General features: G+C 43.5%; 1 protein-coding gene across 50 annotated transcripts in view; it reads right to left on the bottom strand.

The window, feature by feature from the left end:
- Positions 1-23066, bottom strand: part of SORBS1 (sorbin and SH3 domain containing 1) — a 164630-nt gene that overhangs the window by 62685 nt on the left and 78879 nt on the right. For 35 of the 50 annotated variants that reach the window (XM_082764889.1, XM_082764884.1, XM_082764893.1 and 32 more), the window contains exons 1-4: positions 12640-12786; positions 4555-4610; positions 2480-2545; positions 347-442 (exon numbers count right to left, since the gene is read on the bottom strand). In XM_082764889.1, coding sequence (XP_082621015.1) covers positions 347-442; positions 2480-2545; positions 4555-4610; positions 12640-12671 — 250 coding nt within the window. In that variant the 5' untranslated portion in view covers positions 12672-12786. Of the gene's footprint in view, positions 1-346; positions 443-2479; positions 2546-4554; positions 4611-12639; positions 12787-20123; positions 20230-23066 lie in introns of those variants that run through there. The other 15 variants (XM_082764907.1, XM_082764906.1, XM_082764902.1 and 12 more) reach the window with 5 other exon arrangements.

Consider the following 23066-nt stretch of genomic DNA (forward strand, 5'->3'; position numbering starts at 1 on the left):
CATCAGGAGCTCGTTTCACAATGAGGCTGTACTAACAGTATCATTCATAACCAAGCATTAGTAGAAGAGCTTACTACGATCCCAGATTCAAGTAGACACAATTATGTCTGCAGAGGAGCAGCATAATTGAGAACAGTGCATGGTGCCGTCAGGAGCTAACTTTATTACCTACTCATGAAATCCACAGCTCTGGAAACAGTGAGAAGGATGAAGCTGAAAACTAGCCAAAGCATGTGGGTGAAGCAGAGAAAGAGAGAGAGAAGGAGACAGACAGAGAGAAAGAAAGATGATGGATGGCCAACTAATGCGGGGTGGGGCAGGGAAGGCCAGGGTGGGGAGAAGATACCTGTAGGCAGCACTAGGTGAGGAGAAGTTTTCACTTTCTTCACAGGGATTATTTTAACGGCAGAAATAGAGCGTGTATATAAAGGGACATCAACAGCTGCAAACACAAAAGTGTAAATGGCACATCCAAAAGGGAAGAACAGAGTTTGGGAAGCATGCCACAAAAATTTCTAATGTACTTGGAGACACAATAGCAGGAAATTTCAAATACAAAAGCAGTCCAGAGAGCACTGATGCAACCGTTAAAAATATCCCTTCGCTTGTCCTAATTCAGGACGTGTCTATTTTATGCAGTGTGCAGAACTGCTTACTGAATCGACTAACTGCTGACTGCCACTGCGCTGCAGGGGATGAGAATCTGGAAGCATTAGTTTTTAGAAGCCATCAAAAACTTTTAGTGTAATCATTTTGCTGAGACACACTACATGCAAAACAATAAAAATATTAAGTCAATGTTAAAACGGCTCAGTTAAAGTGAAAAAAACACAGATTGAGAAGTTCAGAGTGGATAATTAAACTAGTGCATTACATGAATTCTGGATTTTATGTCACGTGCTTTACAAGTTCAACAGAGAGTAGAGAAACATGAAATAATCCTGAAAACAGTCTCATGACAGAGTGCAGCATCAAAAACCCAGTTCAGAAAAAAATATCAGTTTAAGAATTAAAAATTTCTACTGCACTTCATCATTTTGCATACTAATTGCGCCAGGCATAGTAACACAGGGGGAAACCATATTACACTGTGCAAAGTGCTAGCAATTGTTGCAAAACTCTCCAGAATACCTGCTACTTCCTCTCCAACTCTTCATTGCTACTAATGTAGAACTATTAGAAACGACAACAAAAAAACACCCTACTCATTGGTAAAGCTTAACGAGACCTGCCAAGATAAACACCTTTTAAGTCACAGTTCCACAAGAGTAATGAATTGTACTGTTGATTTCTGTAGAGCCAGGATTTTCTCCTTTAAAACCTGCTAGTTTTCTGCAAGTATTGACAGGAAAATGCCAGGTGCTTCCCTTCTTTCCACCTCCTTCAGGCCGGCAAAATCAGGAGCAAGAACTACATTACTAATATTTAACACACCAATTCTCAGTGCTGGGCCACTTTGAGGGAGGCATGGACATCAGGATGGCGTCTATACCCCCTCTTGGTGGGATCTTTCTAGTCCCAGGCTAAACTGGAAAGCAGAGATTTCAACCTGGCAAAGGGATTTCAAGCAAGAGGATATAAGAAGAGCTTGATAAGAGTTTTTTCTAACTCCAGATAAAATTATTTTTATTTGATGAGATGGTTTTAAATCCACTTGTATTAAAAAAAGGAACCCAAATCGAACCCTGTTCTCCAAGCTTCTCCCTGAGCACTGCAAATCCTGTGAAAACAATAAATCCCAACTCCAAACAGTCTACAGTTTAGGGAAAAACCTTAATTCTGTTCTGCTCAGTAACTGATGGAATTCAGCCATCTACAAAGCAGTCATAATACTAACCACTATACAAAGGCATCAAAGGAAAAGAAAGGAAATGAACCCTGCAGACAACCAACCCATACACTCGTATACTTCCACTGTGCCAAAACACACACCATCGCTATATAATATCGAATGCTGTAAAGCACGCTTCAGACCTGTTGACATTAACGTGATGACCAGTTTGTTCAGGTAAGCTGGGATTTAAAATCCTTGTTGCTAATGACAGATTTCTTTATCACTTTATTACCTAAAGAGTTAGTTCCAGCTCTTTAATCCTGGGCTCAAACCTTCACCTCCCTCTGAAACGAACAGGATTCATACATAGGTATCTGAAAATCCATGCTGTCTAAACACACTGAAATATGGATTCTCAGGTGGTGACAATTAACACAAGCAGTGCACATATTTCTTCAAAACAGCACTGGAAATATACAAAGATGCAAATCTAGCCTGCCACCTTTTGTTACTTAAGAGACAAAGAACACTTGTTCAGCTAAAAAATGCTGCTGGCATGCTGCAGAACAAAGCCTTTCTTGTATCAGTCGCCAGGCAAACTAAATTTGGAAACCCCTGCTGCAGCGAATGCCCAGGAAGTCAACCACATCACTCAGTTGACATGCAGGGGGAGCTGCAGAGGTGCGTCTGAAGCTCTTAACCCACCTTTTTCCTGTCCATTGCTGCTAAGCCCATTCACAACAGTTTTTGCAACATCAATTTCTTTGTGTTCTGCAAGACAAACAAAGAAACAGATTATTTCTGGGTTAAAGTATTTGCAACTGAATTTAACATCGGACTATGCCATGGGTCAGAGCTATTGATTCAGGAGCTAGGAATTATTCCTACTGTCTCAGGAGATGTTGCTTGGAGACAGATCTCCCTCGGATGACAGCTCTGTTTTGCCTTCCTCTTCGCCTACTTGGACTGCAGCCTCTTTTAAACGGGGACTCTCTCTATACGTGCACATTGCACCCAGCTCAGTGGTGTTCCAGCTCTGAATGGGACATGCACATTCTAGCACAGAAAAAGCAAATACTCTTCACTATTGCATCAGCCAGATGTGTGTAGAAACCCAAAGATAATGGAGCTGGCCCGCAATCCCCAGTACTCAAGCTGCATGCTGCATTATGGCACTCCGGACTGCTTTGCAATTTCCCAATAACTACTGACTTTGGGGCCCAAGGGGAACGAGGAGAACGGCCACCTTTTGCTACAAGTATCTTTCACACTGAAGCCTTGCTTCTTAAAGCTGATGGGATAACTCTTTTGCACCACTTCAAATATGAGATTTGAAGGAAATTTAATGTGAAATCCAGCTTAATGAGAAAACATTTGCTGAACTCAGGGCCAATATAAAGATCACAATGTTCTCTATGGAAAAAGAGAGATGTGAGCCTGCAGGGTCCTCAGCTGACATGAATAAAACTGGCTTTTGTGAATTCAGAGAAACACAGAAGACAATGCTGGAAAGAACCTGCAAAAGTCATCTAATGCTCTATTCCTGACCCACGGCAGAAACAACTCTACCTCTGTCATTGCTGACAAACATTTGGCTAAACAGTTCTTACCAACTTATGGTATTACCCTACAGCAGTCTACTCCAGTGTTTTACAAGCTGTAAGTCTTAGCAACTTTTAATTCAAATTCCCAGATCGTGTTTTTCAGACTTCTGATTAGTTTTCTATAATTCCTCTAGGCTGTCTCCAAATGGTTCATGTTTTTATCAAAATGTGGTGCTAAACGTTGGACATGATACCCCCGCTGAAACATGATAAAGTGCTAAAATCAGTCGAGAATATTATTCCATGGGTCCTACATATGGCATTTCAGTATGGTGTCTGCTTTAGTTTTTCACTGTGGCTTGCCTGTTACCTAGACAAGCCCAGCAGTTTTACTCTTGCCAAATAGCCCCATTTCCTCTTCCCTTGTTTTTGTTTGAGCAGCTGATTTTTCTTGTCCAGATGTCAAATTTTGCATTCACCACTACTAAAACATACCCAATTCTTTCAGATCTTTTATTTTTTCAAGTAGTCACAATAATTTTGAATTCTAATCTTGTATTACAAAGTAAAAGAAGCTGAAGGGACCTACCTTGTCTCAAAATATTTCTAGTTATTTGAGCTTTATAAGCCAAATTAACACAGCAAAGGTCAATCCAGGACACTATTTATTAAGAAGCCACCCCATTCTTTCTCCAATAGTTAGGTTCCCTGAGATTTTCCTCAGAGAGCTGCAGCACCTCTCTTATGAGAAAGGGCTGAGAGAGCTGGTGTTGTTCAGCATGGCAAAGAAAAAGCTTCAGGGAGACCTTATAGTAGCCTTGCAGTACCTGAAGAGGGTTTACAATAAAGCTGGAGAGGGACTCTTTATCAGGGAGTGTAGTGATAGGACATGGGGTACCAGCTTTTAACTTAAAAGAGGGGAGATTTAGATTAGATGTTAGTAGCAAATCCTTTACTCCACAGGCGGTAAGGCACTAGAACAGGTTGCCCAGAGATGTTGTGGATGCCCCATCCCTGGAGGTGTTTGAGGCCAGGTTGGATAGGGCCCTGGACAACCTGACCTAGTGGGTGGCATCCCTGCCTGAGGCAAGGTGGTTGGAACTAGATGGTCTATAAGGTCCATTCCAATCCAAACCATTCTGTGATGCCAGGGCTTTGCCTGCCAAGATACAGAAGAGGAATAAAAGAATATAAAGAGGTAGGCTAATGATTGCAAATAGAAAATAACAGACTTACCAGAGCTCATTGTGGCAGAGGGACTTGCCCTTTTCACTTCTGGATTTTGTTTATCTCTGTTTAAAGTGAAAGACAGAATGGTTAATTTCTTTCATGCCTGCCCAGGCAGTAGTAGATATGATGCTGAACAATCATTACAAAAGTCAAGGTAAGAATTGTAGTTTCATCAAGAAATTTAGTTCAGAACCCAAACGAATTTATGTCAGTCAGCAGTTACAATTTTTATTCATAATCATCAGAAACTGATGAGTATTTCCACCCAATTAGAGGCACTACTTTCAAACCTTAAAGTGAATCCTCAACACCAAATCATGAGATACTGATTAAAGCATAAGTCTATATATGGAAAATTACAAGTCTGGTTAGCTTCTAACATATGAAGTGTATCACTTTCAGGGAGAAAAAAAAATCATAGTGAGACCATCTTTAAGCTAAAACCCTCAGCTTAGGCCACTGCCAGATTTCAAGACAATCTGCTGCTCATATCAAAGTCAGCCACTCCTCTGGAAGATGTTACAGTGAAGAAGAAACATTTGTAGAAATGCATATTAACTTCTGTGCTAACCATTTCCAGTCCTGCAGTGCTACTGGTATCTTTAGGAACAAACTCCAGTACGTGAAACTTAAAATTAGAAGCTTTAATCCTCCTGGAACCAAAGGCAATGAAATCACCAACCCGAGAGGAAAAACTATCAGCCTGGGACTGGAAAAGTCAATTTTCAGTCCTGAGAAACTACAGGGGACAACTGTGGAGCCTATTCTTACCCAGTACCCACTCCAAGCAGGATTTGATGTGTGCAGCCTAACAGCTTTCACAGCATCACACTGTTGATGTTAGTCTCGACAGTGAAAGAACAGCATGTCTACAAAACATGTCTATGTTTGCCAGGATGTCTTAACTCTCTAAAGGTCCTAGAGACCCTTTCATTTTGACTTCAAAAAAAAAAAAAAAGCACTAAAGAGAGCAAGAGTGACTCCAGGTAGTTAAATGCATCCCAGGGCATGAATAGGAGTAGGTATCACAAGCCGTGCAATCGTGCATAACCAAAAGACACTAATCTGTGAAACATGGGAGAAAGGGGATACAACACCTTCCCCACCTTCTCTCCTTCCAAGCTGCTAAGAAGCTGAAGAAGAGAATCGGAGATACTTGTTTTCCTGTTACTAGAACTGGAATCAACAATACAACATTGTAAGAGATAGAAATTGTCTTCAGGGAAGTAAATTTGCCCTTTTGCCTGAAATCCCCCCATTCTTATCCAGTATTCATTTTGTATCAGCCAGAGTATAATGAGCATGTTCAACAGATACTCAAAAAGGAAAGAAAATTAAACAAACAGATATAGTAACGGACTAGTCTGTAAAACTAGCCAACACCTGGGCTCCAGGCACGTCACTCTAGGAAGAGCTACCAACACTGAATTATTTTATTCATTAAAATATCCACATAAGATATATATTGTGGGCCAGGGAAGGCTCAGCAAGACACAGCCAACTTGAAGCTGATCCCACCGGAACACAGTGTGGGTTCAGGGGGTACAGTCTCAAACCACCTGAACAGAAACTTAAAGGCCCGCTGCCCTACTTCGTCTGCCAATACAGGATCTGTCTTTGGTTTCTACCAACCATATGCTGGGTACAGCAGGCACAGCACAGCCAGCTGGCTGAGGGAAGTGATTGTCCTGGTGCAACCTCACCTGGAGCACTGTGTGCAGTTTTGGGCACCGCAGTATAAAATTATCAGTCAGTGTCAAAATAAGGGCTACAAGGATGGTGAAGGATCTAGAGAGCAAAATGTATGCGAAGTGGTTGAAGTCACTTCGCTTGTTCGGCCTAGAGCAGAGGAGACTGAAGGAGACTGAGGAGAGGCCAAAAAACCCCACACCTATAAACCTCAATTATTTCACCTTAGAAGAACAAACTACTTTCTCATAAAAAGTGATCTGAGATTAAAAATAAAGTTGCATTTAAAGAAATAAGCTTTCTAAAATTAAATGAAGGTGTACAAACTCATTGGTACTAGATGCAGAAAAATGATTTTTCTACATATCCCCATGCTTGCTAGTGATTTCAGAATTCAATTAAAATAACAAGCATTCAGTGTTCATTAACTGTGAAACCAATCAGCATTGCTCAAGCACTCCAGTGAGTGCACACTTAACACAGGTTCCCATACAAAGAATGGATTCAGAGGGCTGGGGAGTACCATAAGCAATCCAGAGTGCTTCAACTCCTGTAACTCCAGAGGTTCAGTTTTAAAGTTGATTTTAAAGTTGATTTAGGTCACTTGCAGTTCTTTGTGCAGATTCACTGCACACAGGTAGAAATACCTGCTGTTTAGATTGAAGAAATTATGGTGCATGTTTGAAGTTGAGAACATGCCTCAGTGCATTTTTGCATCAGGACACGGAGTTATTCCTACTTGTCTCCCACAAGCTTAACCTAAACCACACACTGAAGTGCTGTTACATCCACGTTGTATTTTATGGAGTAGCCTAAGGCCGCTCTTGGGACCAGACATATGGTTCAGACAGAGCACATCTGGCTCCATGGCCCCCACAAAGTGCTGCCCTCTAGCACCTGGGGACGTACACACAAGGTCAGTGCTCTGCGAGTATTTGGGTGGTGCATCCTTGGGCAAAGCATCTCTGCCAGGTTAGCCAGACAACCTGCCCACGGGCTGCAAAAGGGATGGATCTGGAAGCATGTGCTGCTCCCAATTGCTCTAGAGAACTTCCTGTAGACACAGCCAAGCCAGTCCCATAGACATGGGCAGTATGCTCACCCACACCTCGTAACCGAGCCATTCAAAAGGAACCAGAAACAGATCCCTCGTGTCAGTCTTAAACTGAAAACTGGTACTGCCAGATCACACAAAACAAAAACCAAACCACACACACACAAAATCACCCAAGTATCTCCTTCCAGCTCCCTGACGTAACCAGCAGTCCCCTGTCTCCTTGCCAGGCTTTCATGCCTTTCCTGAAATATGACAGATGTAGCAACAACGGTTTCAAAGCTGCAAACATTCAAAACACAATGAAAGGTAATGAATTCCTAAGGGCATATGCCAGCGACTGTAGTCCTGAAGATGCCAGTGTCTGTACTTAATGTCCACCAGCTCCTTGCCAGTTCCCTCGTACATCTAGGCAGATGTTCAACGGCTCCTTCCTCCCTTTCACCCCAGCACATTTCTCCGAAGGCTGCAGCTCCTTCCCTACTTGGTGTGGAAACACAGCACAGCGGATTTAGAGCCCTATTTAGGAGGAATGCAGATAAGTGGTGACTACTGCTGTGCAACATGTCTCTGGATTATCTCACATGCTCTAAACATTCAAGTACTCCCCCTGCAATGGCCAGAGGTAACAAACAGCTCATTAATAGTCCCAAGTAAGGACACACGCTCTTAAGTCACTGGTATCTCAGCTAAGAGTCACAGGCGGTGGTTATTTTCGGTGGTCTAATGTACATGTGGGGAAGAGTAATTTCCTTTGGTTTATACTCTTGTTACTGATAGCTTTGATGACTTGCTTAGGATTTAAAAACAATTGCTAACCACAAGCATTCAAGATTTATCAGACAGGCCCCTTAAATCCCTGAGACTCAGACTCCTATGTTAGCTTCTCAGTTTTGAGTTTTTATATTTGCAAAAGTTTCTCTCCATGTACAAGAGCTTTGAGAGTTTAGTGCTGCATTTAAAAGGAAAAAAAAAAATCTTATCTATAAATAATCTATGAGATAAGGCTTTTAGGAAAATGAGAGACTTTCAGACTTAAGGGAGGATTGGCAATCACAAAAACTCGTCAGATTTTGTACATCACTGATGGCACTCAGTCTTTTAGTCCCTGGCTCAGACCCTTTTTCACATTGTCACCAGTGTTTCTGATCCAGATGCTCTGCTCAACCAGCTGTGCTGGCAACATGGGTTCCCAAAGCTGGAAAGAAGGCAAAGGGCTGTGCTGCAGCCAGTGTCTCCTACCAGGAGGTTCTGTTTAAAGAAAGTCTCTGGAAAGTACATCTCTGCTCCACCTCTCACACTCTGTCATGTGAAATGTGGCAATAGAAAATAACTAGCATCTAATAGGCAGCTGCAGGTTAACCCATGCAATCATCTCTAAGTATCATTATTTTCTTATCCTGAAATAAAAGAGAAACATGTTGGCTGTCATTTTTATTTTAAGAGTTAAAGAACATTCTGTCATTTCTTCAGAAGACATTATGCTCCTAAGAATAAATGCCATGAAAGGACTATGAATAAGCAGTACACAGAAGAGTCATACTGATTCTGAACAACACAGCCGCCCCACACTCCTCAGCAAGTGTTAAAACAGCAAAGCAGGAGCAGCAAAGGCTCAGCTACATGAAACAAATGGCAGCACTGAATGCAAGCTGAAATAGTGTGTTCTTATAAATAATTGAACTTACAGCTGTTGGAATAAACAAGCATAGCACATTTCATATGCAGTATCGCTGTCTTTTTTTTTTTTTTTTTTTTAAATATGGTGCTTGTTTGTTTTCTTCCTAATGGGTATATCTGGGGCATGTGCCAAGTTTTGTGCAATTTAGCAGTAACATGTCACTGCATAGATAAGAAAAGTCAAATAGGAAATGTAAACCAGGAGATGTGGCTTTAAGAAATCAGATGCTTTTGAATCAAGTCATCTTCCAGTCACCAACTTCAGAGTAAACAAAATTTACCAACAACCTGAGTTGAACTGAGTTCAAGGTCACCACTTTGGAACACAGGGCAGAAAAGGATCTCCGGGGTCATCAAAGCCTACTCCCATGCTATTGCAGGCAACTGTGTCATACAATCCTGGGCAGGAACATTTCAAGTTCCAGCTTGAAACTGGTAATATGGCCTGCCTCCACAACTCCTTTCTTGTAGCTGGAACAAAGTTTCTGACTTGCAGCCTAAATTTAGTTTACAAACAGCTAGCACTCCACTGTTTTGCATGAACATTGTTTTTCTGTTTCAGTAGCACGTGTGCTCCCCTCTCCATGCATTTTCAGAAAGAGATCGCACCTCAGAGCCTTCATTTCACAAACCCATAAACAAATGTTTCCAAAGCAACTGGTCTGCATGTTGTCATCCAGCTCATTAAAATCTAGTAAACAGCAGTAGGTTTTAAAAGGTTGGCAGTCCAAACCCTAAACTCTGCTTAATATCACAGAATCAGAGCGAAGCCTACAGCTGGCACGCCCAAGAGCTGAAAAGGCAAGGTTTAAAATGCAGATCAGCTTCTTTGGTCCACTCTAATTCTGGCCTGCCTACTAGACACAGCTTTACGATCAGTGCTAGTTCAGACAGTGACTTGATGTCTACAGGGACCTCCCTTGTAAAGAAACAGACTGGAAAAATTTCATCAGCTGCTGAACCCTCATTAAGTGATGAGGGCTTATACCTGCAGGGTTTTGGGGCTCAAAGGTGGCTCCTGCTTGAGTGAGCCATCAGCCTTCTGCTCAGCCACAGATCCAGGGCTTGTAAAACAGCAGTCCAGAGGGTTGTTTGGCACAGAGGAGACAAATGAGTAACTTGACATGCAGTGGGTCACTGGTTCCCTCTGAATAAGTTAACCGCTCTTATCAGCAGCTTTCCAGTCAAAAACATTTCTTCTTATGACAATAGGTTTTTAAATGCGCTGTAGCTGGGCTTCGACTTCCTCCTGAGTCTGCCATGACCACCCTTTATTTTTTGTATTTTGTGGCTGAGATCACAGTGACATTAGCTGCAGCCTGGGCATCATCTGTGCCTACTAAAGAAACAAATGCTTTTGTGTCACACCTATATGACCAAGTAGCTCATAGTACATCACAGATTCAGACAGAAAAAAAAAATCTGGAATATTTTAAAGTCTTGTACTCATTTTAGCAGGAGATTCAAGGCACGGCATCTGAGAACATTAGAAATGGGCTTTTCTGCTCAGATTTATCTGTGATAAGTATGCTAACACCTCATGTGCAGCCTGTGCATGGGAACTCTGGGCACAGCTCTCAGATTGCCAGCTCCAGAGGGAAAGCAGCAAATGATTTAACAGCCTGCCACAACCTGGGACAGTTCAGGACACTTAACTGAGTCACAGGAATTCAAGCAGGGCACATGTAACTACTGAAACCGCAATTTACGGTTAATAATGGGAAATTAATTCAGTGCCAGATTTACCTTTCTGCAAAAGGGAAATCTTTTGGGCAATCTGCAGTGACCACACCTAGCCACGAGGATGCTGGTTTTACACTTCAGCTGGAAGAAACAGAAGGTTGAGTTCCATCTGGTTTGAGACCGATTGTACGCTCTGTGCAGCTGGGGTGCTGTGTGCTGCGCTCAGCTCTGTGTACACCTCTGATATGGGGCCACTTGTGTCTCTGCTGAACAATTGCTGTAAATAAACAAACCCAAGTTCCAGAAGCCCTAATTATGTATAACAATGGATCTATTCAGCCAACCACAGGATGGAGGGGCACACATACACTACATCGCATTTAATACAGTGAATGGCATTCTGTAAATACAATTAATTAGATCATCTAAACAACATCCAGCAGCTTCTCTTGCATGATTTTGTATAGTAAAGACTACAATGGCTGTTTTCACTGCTGTCATATGCTCCCAAACAGTGAAGTAGTAAATAAGTGGAAGTTGCATTAAGTAGAAATATCAATTAGAGACTGACTAGCATCACAAAGTTCAGATCCACACTAGCCTATTTTTTTGTGAGATGTTTGTAGAGAAAAGATTCTTGTGTGTCTCAGACATATAAAGCAGATAACTTTAATACTACAGATCACCCTATACAAACCCAGATACGTTCTGGGATTCCTAGTTGTGTAAGGCAGAAGAGTTGCACTGGTATTGAATGCTCACACTGGCACCCATATCGAACAATTTTTACTCCCAACCTCTGCTCGCACCAGCTGTTTTCAAGCTCTGCACAAACAAACACTAAGCTACACCTTGCAAGCCATATAGCTGATACTCCTATTACACACAGAGGGAAGATTCAAGCCTCTTCACGCAATATCTGAAATTAACTGAGCCAGCACAGTGCAAACAAGGTGTGTGTGTGTCAGTTGTACAGGTGTTTTACGATGGCTTCAGAATAAGCAAAACCAGTTTGAAAGTTGCCCTCATATAAACACAACTGCAATGATCTCCGAGAAACCACAGGAAAAGCTAAGTTTAGGCTATGCATAAGGGGACTTGGGCATACCCCACTTCCACCTATAGCCCTGTCAGAGGTGCACTAGAAGTTAGACAGGGTCATTCTCCTTAGCTTTTGCCAAGCTGGAGGCATTGCTACTCAGGAAAAATTCCCCCAGAACCAGTTCATCTACCTGAATATCAGGCACAAAATGGTCCCAGCAAAACCCAGAAGGCTGGTCACCGTCACACATCCCAGGCCAGGCAACAAAGCCACGCCTGCCAGGGAGTCCAGGCTGAAGTCCTGGCTGGCTAACCTCACTGGACAGCACTGCCTCTAAAGCCACCTAACATGCTGGAATGGGGACACAGCAATTCCTCCTCTGCTCAGTACTGAAAATGTTGAGAGAAAACCAAACTGCTGGGTTAAGTAGTGGTCTGACACTTGAAGCACCTCCAGAAGTAGCAGGATGTCACATTCCAGAAACCAAACCTCATCCTCGCTTCCCTGACTCTTCCAGCCTCAGGTGACCAAGTTCCCTATTGCTGAGACTTCCACATCCATTCTCACTTTCATTTTAGCAACAGACTTGGAATCTGCTCTCAGGAACTGCTTTCAACCACTCTTTCCCATAAAATTAGTCAGGAGAAAGATGCAAGAATTTGGGTATGGAGGTGAGGACCTGCCCGTTCCTCCAAAACAGAGCACAAGCCCATGTAAGCACAAGCCCATTTTAGATATCTCCCCTCTCTTCTCAAGCAACAACTGGAAATACCTTCACAAACAAAAGAAGCAATTTCAAAATCAGTTAGTAGTGCCCCAACAGACCTACCCACCCACTGCATGTCAGCAGATGCCAGTGCCACGTAAAGTCCTGGGAGCTCAGCTCACAGCAGCTCCAGGAGTTCCAGCTTCAACCAACTGGGAATAAACATAGTGCCCTTACCTTGACTCAGACTTTTCAGTTAATGGTGCCATTTTCTTAGTCCCTCAATTTCACCCCATATGAGGCACTAATGAGTTAAGGAACCCTTTCACTGTGCTGCCCAGTCATTTGGCTGCAGAAGTATAACAAGAAATTTGTGGAGGCCTCTCTCCCCCTCTCTGGCGCCCTTAAATACTTTGCTCCTCCTCCTCCTGTGCTTTAATTAGCCAGCTGGTTCTTAGTCACACCATCCTGTCACTAGGCTTGCTCACCAGCAGCCAACCCCCACCCAGCCTGCCTGTCACTCGCATGCCACTGTCATCATGCAAGACAGTGACTGTGCGTGGCTCCAGAGCTGGGGGTAGGAGAGAAAGTTGGGAGATGACACTCCGTGGTAGCAGGGGGACGGGAAGCGACAGGCAGACCCTGAAGAAATACTTGATTAAAGCACAGGGGAAGTACTTGAAAAAGCACTTTAATAACCAGGGAGCGTCTGCTTGTCAAGGGAGGGGTATTTTCATTAGCACTAGACATGACGGATCTTATTTCAATGGGTTGGAGCTGAAGGGTCAGCTAAAGTTTCCACACTTGGCAGCCCAGATTTGTCGCATAAACACCTCACGTGACACAAACTAATCACTTGCATGGCTACTAGATACTGTACAATGCCCACCCCACGGGGCATTAGCAACCTTTTGAGCCATAAGCTGTACTAGGATGTCCAAGTGTGGAACAATTCCACCACAGCACAGCCTGGCTCCCCCTTAGCCCAATGCACACGCTGCAGGGGAAGCGGTGCCAGCTCTCAGGAGGGCAAGGGATTGCTCTGCCTCTTGGTGAGGATGCTGTGGTAGCACCACAGCATCATCTCTCCTTCCACAGCAAACATCCACAGAACAAGTAACCGAGAACAGGACCTCCTGAAAGCAGAACTTAGAGTTTGGTTCATGCAAGGCCAATTGGTAGTTTGATAAGGGAAGTAATTTGAAGGAGAGCCCCAGATCTCTCAGTACTGTCTTTGTCACCAGACCACAGCACCCAGAGCTTCAAGCACTGCAGGCTTTTGTGACTGACACTCCAGAGTCTTTGCCTGCAGCCTGTCTCCAGATATTGATGGCTCAAACATGCATGTACAGGCACTGATCTGTTGCCAAACTTAGGAATTGGAAAAAAACGTACTGAAAATCACTGCAAGGCAGGCAGCTCAGCACTCAAGACCTAAAAAGCAACACTGATGGCAAGAGTTGCTGATAGCAGAACACAGAGCAAAGGCTGCTACACTTACTGTACCTTTAGACTCTCAGTAAAGTGTTAGTGAAGGACACAGAACAAAGGTCTCCAAATACCCATGCACATAAACCCCTACCAATGTGTTGTGAAATGCTGACTGAGAGTCTGATATTCAACACAAGATGTTCTTTTTCCCTGTCCCCAATATACCTTTTGGTATCACAATACCTATACCCCACCAAATGAAGTATTTATTAGCCAGTATACATGTACGCACAGCTCTGACTCAGTAAACTGGCCAAGGGGCCAGAAGAGGCCAGGAAGTTCTACTTTATTTTTATTTATTATTTTTAAAGACCAATCCCACACCTCAATGTGACCATGTCATTGGTAGTATCTGATTACAGAAAACAAAGGGACTCCATGCCCATGTTTATTACCAAATGCCAAAAGACTAATGTTGGGGAGAGCTTGGATTTGGAGTTTTGGTTTCATTTACCCCGAATTCAGGTCTGAATCTAGGTTTAGGTTCCAGCCCCTTAAGTCAGGTATATTTGGTTTAGGTGGAAGAGGAAGGTTTAGACATATTTCAGACATATAAACAGTCAAAATAAAGGATGATAGAAAAAAGTTCGAGTGGTCAGACCCTACTGTCCCCTCTACAAAAGTAAAAAAGAACAAAAATACAACAAAAAAACAAACTGGGGGAAAAAAAGTTGTTCTCACCAGTGAACTAGGAAAGCCAAGAAAAAAAAAAAAAACAAAACAAAACACAAAGCAAAACACTACATTCTCCAAAGTAAACTGTGCAATCATCACCAGCTTCAACTACTTGAAGCAAACTTGTTTATACAACAGTGCACAATAGGGGACCTCCCTCACTACCCAAAGATAATCTCCTTGATCTCCTCCCCAGGTCTGTTCTGGAGCCTGACCACATGAGAGTTTCTATCAGCTGGGAGCCCTGCTTGTGTGTAGCAGGGGGTTATAAACAAGCCTCTGACAGTTCGTCTTCAGTGACTGTGATTAAAGTGTCAAGAGAGCAGAAACCGTACTGGAAAATAATTCTCTCTAGTCAATGAGAGAATGGCAGCTCTGGAGAAGCAAAGTAGGGAAGGATCCAGGGGCTGGCCCAAAGTCAAATTCAGATTGGTAAATTCAGGTCAAGAATTGGGTCCAAAACACTTCTGGTCTTTGCAGGAACCAGCCTAGACAGCCTTCAAGTAGCTTGGCAAGGAGAGAGGAGTTTCTGCTACAGACAAACACTTGGATGGAAAACTGAAGGACTTTCACAGAAATCGCTATTCCACATGGGTGAAGGGAGGACTGGGCAGCAAGCGCAGCACAGCCAGATGTCTTGTTCCCTGCCCCCCAGATGTCAGCCCTGACTACAAGATATAAAGCTTTACGAAGTTTTGTTGCTGTTTTACCATCAACCCCCAGCAAGAGTGTAGTATCCATTGCAATCATCCCAGAACTTAGTGCTGCACAGCCACTGCCACATTATTTCCCCACAATAACCATGGCTTTATTTCAACAGCTGAAGGAAATAGCAAAAGAGACTAAACAAGGAGGTCTTTGGCATAACAGAGACAGATACCAGTTCTAGAATGTCCTGGACCACAGCTCTAGCCCCTGGACAAGACTACCCTCATCACATCTGTTTTACTGTCACAGCCATACATAAATCCTGTCACTGGAGGGAGTGGGTTGATTCTCATTATAAGCTACCCTGGAAAGCCTGCTGCACAACTGATAGTTTGTTTTGATAAACATCATACAGCCATGCTTGCTCTTTTATGCCACCCTGATGTGCCATGGGACTGGGTCTTCCCTGGTCAAAGAGAAACCAGGGAAAGCAGTTTAGAAAAGACGGTACTTTTGATAGATCCAGGAGATATTAAAAGTGAAAGTTTATTTGGTTCTGCAGATGGAAGACAATAGCAAACTTGCATCGTGCTCATGTTTTTAGTTCAGTTTCCTCTGAGAAACTGGGGTTTGAATTGCACAGCAAAGCTTGGCCAAAATAACACGCTGTTGCTAGAGTTACACCCAGGACCATTATCGAGCAAAATCACTCACCCGGAATCCTCGCCCTACTGGGCTGGAGCTTCTGCTGAGTTACAAAACAGCCTCTCGGGTTCTGGTTAGGATAGTTTTACAGCACTTCTGCTCAGAGATGAGCCCTAGCTTGCCCCAAAGCTCCCAACACCCAGATGCCCTTGCATGTCTCAGACCCGAGCCTGAAGCCCACAGTTCAGACCTCCCCAGCTGAAAGCTAAGGGAACCAGTGCCACCACGGAATGAAACACTGCAGCCAGCAGCCCCTGCAGCCTGCCAGGCAGCTCAGTGCAATCGCACAAGGACTCAGGACGCACTTACAGCTGATCTGTGTGGCATGAAGGAGTTCAGACTATCACCAGAGACTGAGCAAGGCTCCTTGCAATGATATGTACAGGCCTTTTAGGAACCCGAGACAGGAATGTAATCTGCTAGTAGGAACAAATTTGCAAGGCAGAAGTTAAGAGCTAGCAAGAGGCCCTGGTAACAGTAACCTGCGTATCAATACGGTGAAAGCAAGTAGCCGGCTAAGTGTGTAGAGCAGCAGCTAGAATATTGTTTCTTACAACTGAAAAATAAAAAAAGGCATAATTTGGCTTCTTTGCTGGACTGAAGAACTACGTGTCCCTTCTGGCTGTTGGAGATAAGGGACATGTTGTAAGAGTATTTAAAAAGGCCAGACTTGCTAACTGGTAGGGTTACAGCTGATCAGGATCTCAGGTCTGCAGCATCTTAAGGGAGCCTGCAGAGAGAGGCATGGCTCCTGCTGAACTGAGGACTCAGAAGGATTTGTGAAGCAATGCCTCACGCTGACACAAGCAGGGAGTGATCAGCTGTTGAGCAGCCTCCTAGAAGCAGTTTCTCCCAGATCCCACTGAGCTGCTCTCCTATTTAAACTCTCACGCATTAAAGAAAGTACAACCTTGCCCATCTACCTTGAATAGTTACTGATCTCGATCCCAGCGATCATGTATAATTAAAGGCCTGCTAAATGCAACACTGCAGGAGAAAAAAAAAAAAAAAAAAAAAAAAAAAAAAACCTTAGGACTCAGCTATGCTTACCCAAATCCTAAGGAAATTAGTGGTAGTTACACCATACAACCACGGAAATGTGTACCCTCACCCGCACATCAGCATCCCCAGCCCTTTGTACCCAACATTGCCACTTACCATTCAGGCAAAGTGGAAGCAAAAAACTTGCACTGTGATTTGTGGATTAGGCTCAGTGATCACTGGAGTGTGTGGCAAGAGAATGCAGGCTCTGATCCCCTACTGCAGAAAATGATGACACTTCTTAAAGTAAGCTTAGCTAACCAGTGTCCAGACTCCTCAATCCTTACCAACCCAACCAGCACCACATTTAATGAAAGGTACTGCTGGCTGTGAAAGTAACAGAATACAACCCAACCAATATTAAAAGCTGTGTAATAGCACTAGCTATTTACCAGTGTTACTGACCTTTGTGCTGTAGAGCTTGAATCAACATTAAGGTTGAATCAGGAGAAAATCATCTCCTATATTACATGCAAGGAAGCTTTTTTTTTTTTTTTTTTTGTAAAATCCTCTTACCTTTTTTGCAGACTCAAAATACTCAGATATTTGGCACAGTTTCCAGGCCAGCAGATGAGCTTACTGGCTATTTGAACAACAGTGATTTTGTATGTTGGTCCAGGGTAAAAAAGGAGAGGTAGAACAGTAAAGAAAGAAACTAGCAGAAGCAGCAACAAAGAAAACGCAGACTGTGCTGTCTACCCATCTCAGTATTTTCCTACAATGCATCTTCTCTGCACCCTAATAGCTAAAGACAAGTGAATATCAAATCAGACTACCCCCAGCTGGTTCACTGTTCTCCAGGAACACAACCATACAGCCAAAAGAGGCAACATGTTTTCCAGTAGAGAAGCCTGTGCATTCATGGAAATCTGGTCCCAGCAGCTCTGCCCACTGCACTTATTGAATATGTCATTAACAGAGATCCAGCCCAAAACACCAGGCTGAAGAGAAATTTGCATTTGACTCTAACTTGGCCAGCTGGCTGGAATTATTAACCAGTTACATTTGTAATGATGAAAGCTAATGAGAGGATAATCAGATTTCACAGTTCACAGCAAGTCACTGCCTTGTGGAGTTAAGAAAGGTTTAACGACCCCATCTCATTGATTCCCCTCACAAACTGGCTGCCACATAATGCTTTGAATGCATCAGTGAACTTTTATCTGTCCTCTAAGGGGAACACCTGAATATGTTTATTGAAAGTGTGTCCGTGAAGAGGTTCAAGCCTAAGAGAAAAAACTAATCTTCCCCCATGCCCTCTCCACTGCTCCAATGTTTCTTGTCAGAGCAGAGAAACAGCGACTGGATGACTAAGTAATGATAATGACTGCTGTTGAGTGCACTGCTGGGCTCTGATTAGATTCTTCTTGGCTTCTAAATAGATTAAAAAATAACAGCAAGAAGGCTGTTTGGAAAGGCAGGACTAGCCTATTAGTGCCAGTACAGGGCTCAGTCAAGACACTCCTGGGTCATTATGCAGAAAGTCCAGACCCTTTGCCATGGAAGCTTGGAAAGGAGTAAACAAAGATGTCGCCTATCAGGCCATGAGCTGCTCCCACAACCCTTTGTGTCAAAAAGTCCCTTAGCCCAAAAAACACAAGGAGAGCTCTGAGGCACTGAAGTTCTCATGTCCTACACTAACTACCCTGTACTGAATAAGCAAGAACTACGAGTCTATGAGCAAACTGGGAAGACATTAAGGAAAACATTTGAAACACACTGTCCCTTCCAGCATCTCTGCCTCATCAGCTCTCCATCTGTTCCCAGAAGTTCAATGGAAAACATGAAAATGCCATTTTCCTGCTTTCTACAAACTCACTTTTACTGCTCTGGTTGCCGGTGCAGCATGGCACTGTTTATACCCCTTTTGTAGTGCAACTCAGGTAGAGCTGGTGTGATCAGCTGCCTGTAGCCAAAATAATGTTTTGTGCAACACCTTCCTCTAAGAGACAGTCAGGTGAAGTAGTGGAAAGAGGTCTTTTTGCACTTCACAGCATCCTGAATAACCTTCAGCTTTCACTTGAAGCAATGAATTAAGGAACTGAGAAAGGCAACAGCCTTTCCTGCAAGCCCTGGGAAATCCAGCCACCAGTGAGAACAGCAGCCCTTTAGCATTCGCTGCAACTGTTCTCTGCATGCACTTAATATTTTAACAGGTAGTTTCACTCTCTTTTGAGAGAAAGAAAAGGATCAACATCTAGTCTAGTCTTGGAGTTGCTTAGTAGCATTTTCCACACCTTGCTCCTCCATGTACAACAGCAAAAGATACGATTAGGATTTACCCACTGTGTTCTCCTAGGTTGCAGGTCATGGTAAAAAAAAATAATACAGTGCCCTAATTAGATCTTAAACAATAAATGCAAACTAGCATGGTGTATGTGTACTCTCCTGCATTCCCATAAGCTTCTGGAAAAAGGAAGAGTCAGACCGAAGAAGAGAGATGAGCAACCCTTGAGAATCATAGGGTCAGTATGTATGCAACTCTGGCACAGAAATAAGCAGTACAGTGTTACGTGGGGAAGAAGTCAAGATGATTGTACCAAGCTGAAGTTTGAGATCACTAGAGCACCTGTACAGAGAAACGGGAAGGGTAGAGGCAGGAGAGACTGCTCCCCCGATGCTTTCAGTCTCTTTAGAAAGTAAAAAATAAGTAGCACAAAGAAGTTGTATTTGCCGCTTCTTGGATGTAGCCCTCCCAGCCCTCACTACAATTCCAAAATATAACCACCACCATATGTTCTTGACCTAGACTAAGTCACAAAGTATCTGCTGTTTATTCTGATCCTGGTGACAACAAAGGATATCACAAGTGCAGATAACAAGTGAGAAACATATCTGAGAACATATCCAAAGATACAATAAGTAAATTAGATAAAACATCGTAGTTCCCGCAAAGATCAAATACATCCAAGAGTCACCACAAAATAGCACTTGGAGCTTGATCCTTTTTCAAGCAGTGGAGCTTTTGATTGGTCACCTACAATAACCCCAAATGATACAGTGGTGCTCTGACCAACACATAGCTTTCTGCTGCACAGCCCAAGTAGGCTGTTACTAGGAAGAAAACTCTTTCACTGCTGAAGTGAGAAAGCGATATATACAATTTTGGTGCCCTAGGTCAGGATTAGGTGCTCCATCCCCTTCCCTTCAGGGTAACTCACCACAGTCGACGAACTCTTCAGACCCAGCTGAGAAGGATGGGATCCTCCACCAGTAACTTCCACTCCAGCTTCTCTTCACATGCAACTGTTCTGTTACAGCACATACCTACAAAAGGTAAACGGGGAGAAAAGATAAGTGCCACTGGTCCGGCTGCTCAACAAAACTACAGAGAGGTCTGTACCAAAGCAATCAGCTGTTCACAGAAATAGCATTACTTTTAGGAAAAAAAAAACCTCTACTCACTGTGCAGGAAGCACAGTTAGCATAAACAGCAGGCTGCCCAGATCCACATCATAGCATCATCCCCTATGTGAGAACTGATGTTTTGGGTTGTCTCCAAGGAAGGCTGAAACCACATCCGTTTTCCTGCCTTTCTGCTGGAGATCCCCCCAAGCAGCAAGGACAGCTGAATAGCAGAAATACTCACGCCTCCCCACAACCTACAGTCTATTTACTGATGTAAATCACTGCTGATATCAGCTTAATTTAATATACTTGTTCGCAAAAATGCAGAGAAAGAGGAGTGAATGCACATCTTATTCAACTATCCCTGATTCATGAATAGGCTTGTCTGATACAGAGCCTAGGCTGGGAGTTGGGGTAGCAACAATGGTGAGATGGGAGCTCCCTGCCGCAAGGAGCAGACACCCTCAGAAAGAAGGGGAGAGGCACTAAGAAACACACATCAGTTTCTCTTCAGACATTCTTTGGTTAGGGTATACAGCTAGACAGACAACCATGGAGGCTGAATTTGCAGAGGACAAATTCCCTTTTAGCAGGTTGATGGTTACTAAATGTGACAATTTAACTCCAGTCCAGTATTAAATCTAAATGGTTAGATTTGACATTGATTTGATAGATGGCTGTGCAGCTTTATTGTTTCACTCAATAACATTAACAGCAGCCTGGCTTTAGTAAGCTGTTTTTGCAGGTCGATTTATAAGGTAAATATTGACACCACTCAATTTTACTCATGTCATTTATGGCGTTGAACTAGTCAGATAGTCTCCATAGGTTTCTTCTGCACTGAATGAAGAGGGGGGTTCTCCAGTGGGCAATTCAGCCTCTCCCCCACGCTGCCTTCTTGGCACTTGCCTGTATACAATTTTATAAAGAACCTGAGGAGACCAACTGACCAAGTTACATGCCCACATTGGAAGACTAAACAAATCCCCATGTGTGCTTTAACCAAGCTCTGAGGGCAGTGGAATCACGTTTCCTTGGACAAGCAATGCAGGTCCAGATCCTCCAAGGGCCTGGTATGACACCAGCCTGTCAGCCAGCAAGCCTCGCAGGTTGGAAGTACTTGTGACCATACAGGGTGCACATGAACATGGCACAGAGAAAACAGAAGGTGATGGTCAGAGGTAAAAAGTCAGATTGCAGCAATCTTATTTGGGAGCCATCTCAGAACATGCTCACATGGCGCCAGTAATAACTTCAAAGAAGCTCATGATTTCATTAAGGAACCACTGACATCCTGAAGAATGAGCCTAGGAGAATCAGGACAGTTTTTCAATAAAACTGGAATAGTTCTAGGAAGACACAAGATGAAACAAATCAGAGTTTTCTGTCCAGGACAGCCTACTAATTTCTCCATCTCCAACAGGTAAAAAGGGATAGATGAAAGTACCCAAAAATCTCCCTACATTAAGCAGCACACTTGATCATTTGATAGCACTGGGAAGACAGCTTCCTATAAAGCTGTCTGGAGAACGCATCAAGAGTTAACACTCCAGTTACAAGGTCAAGTCTGGTTTTGCTGTGAGACAAGGAGCTGCCATGCTGGCACAAACTGCTGTTTGTTTGCTCTTCCAACCTGACCTGTCCTTGTGAGTTGGCAAAAGGCTGAAGCTGGCCTGAGTCCCAGCTACCAAAAGCTGCCCAAAGCAGAGAATGTGTTGCTCATCACAAGGACTAGCAGCTAGGTGGAGAGGGGGAGGAGAGAATAAGCAGTACAAAAAGCAACTGATAGGATCTCCTCTGATGCTGAGAGCTGCTCTAGAGAAGGCTCCCGCCTGGCACACAGCCACGGAGCACAGGAAGATGTGGGAACACCGACTGTGGTCAGTTCAGTGTCACAGTCTTGAAGAGACAGCTCAACATTCAAAGTTCCTCCTTGGAAACGCGCCTCACATTGGCTACTGGAGAATTATTGGAAATTACTTTTGGTAAAAATCAATTTAGGATTGACAAGAAGATTGAGCTTGGACAAACACTGTGCCCACTATAGTCAGTGGCGAAACTTCCTTTCCTGCCAGTGGTAGCAAAACTAGAGAACCCAGCAGTGCAGAGATGAATTTTAACATTTTAATTCTGTTAAAACTCCAGCCGTGTTCTTGTGTTATGTGCTGTTAGAATTTGATCTCTGCTGTAACAGAGGAGTCTACTGAAGGAGTCTGCTGGAAGACTTTGCACTGAATAGTGCAAAAACTACTTGACAGATCCTGTGTGAGCAGCTGCCAGGCCCCCCAACAGCGACTGAGCCACTGGGCCAGCCACAAAATCAGCACACAGGAGCACATAACCATGCCAGGGCTCCCACCCAGGCACTTCGAGTGTGTGTGGCCACGTAAGAGGGGAGTGCTGAAATCAAGCAAACTGAGGGGAAGAAAAAAAAAAATATTTAAAACAGAAATCCAACAGTGATGGTGAAGTCTAAACACTCCTCGAGTTTACAACATTCCAATCCTTAATTCATTAAATCACTGCTGCTTATGGCACACTGCAGTACAACCTCAGCTGGTCCCAGTACCCAGACAGGATTAGGGGGCATTTCACAAGACGCAGGAAGGGGATAGCAGGAACAAGATGGGAATGAGCAGCAAGTACAAAAGCAGCAAGGTCCACGATTTTACAAGTGTTTCTTGAAGCTGCTCTATTCGTGCTGAGGGCTGTTACAATGCCTGATGATACCATGGTAGCGCAAAATCAAATTGTCC

The sequence above is a fragment of the Aythya marila genome, assembly GCF_965140915.1.
Source record: "Aythya marila genome assembly, chromosome: 7".
Taxonomy (NCBI): Eukaryota; Metazoa; Chordata; class Aves; order Anseriformes; family Anatidae; genus Aythya; species Aythya marila.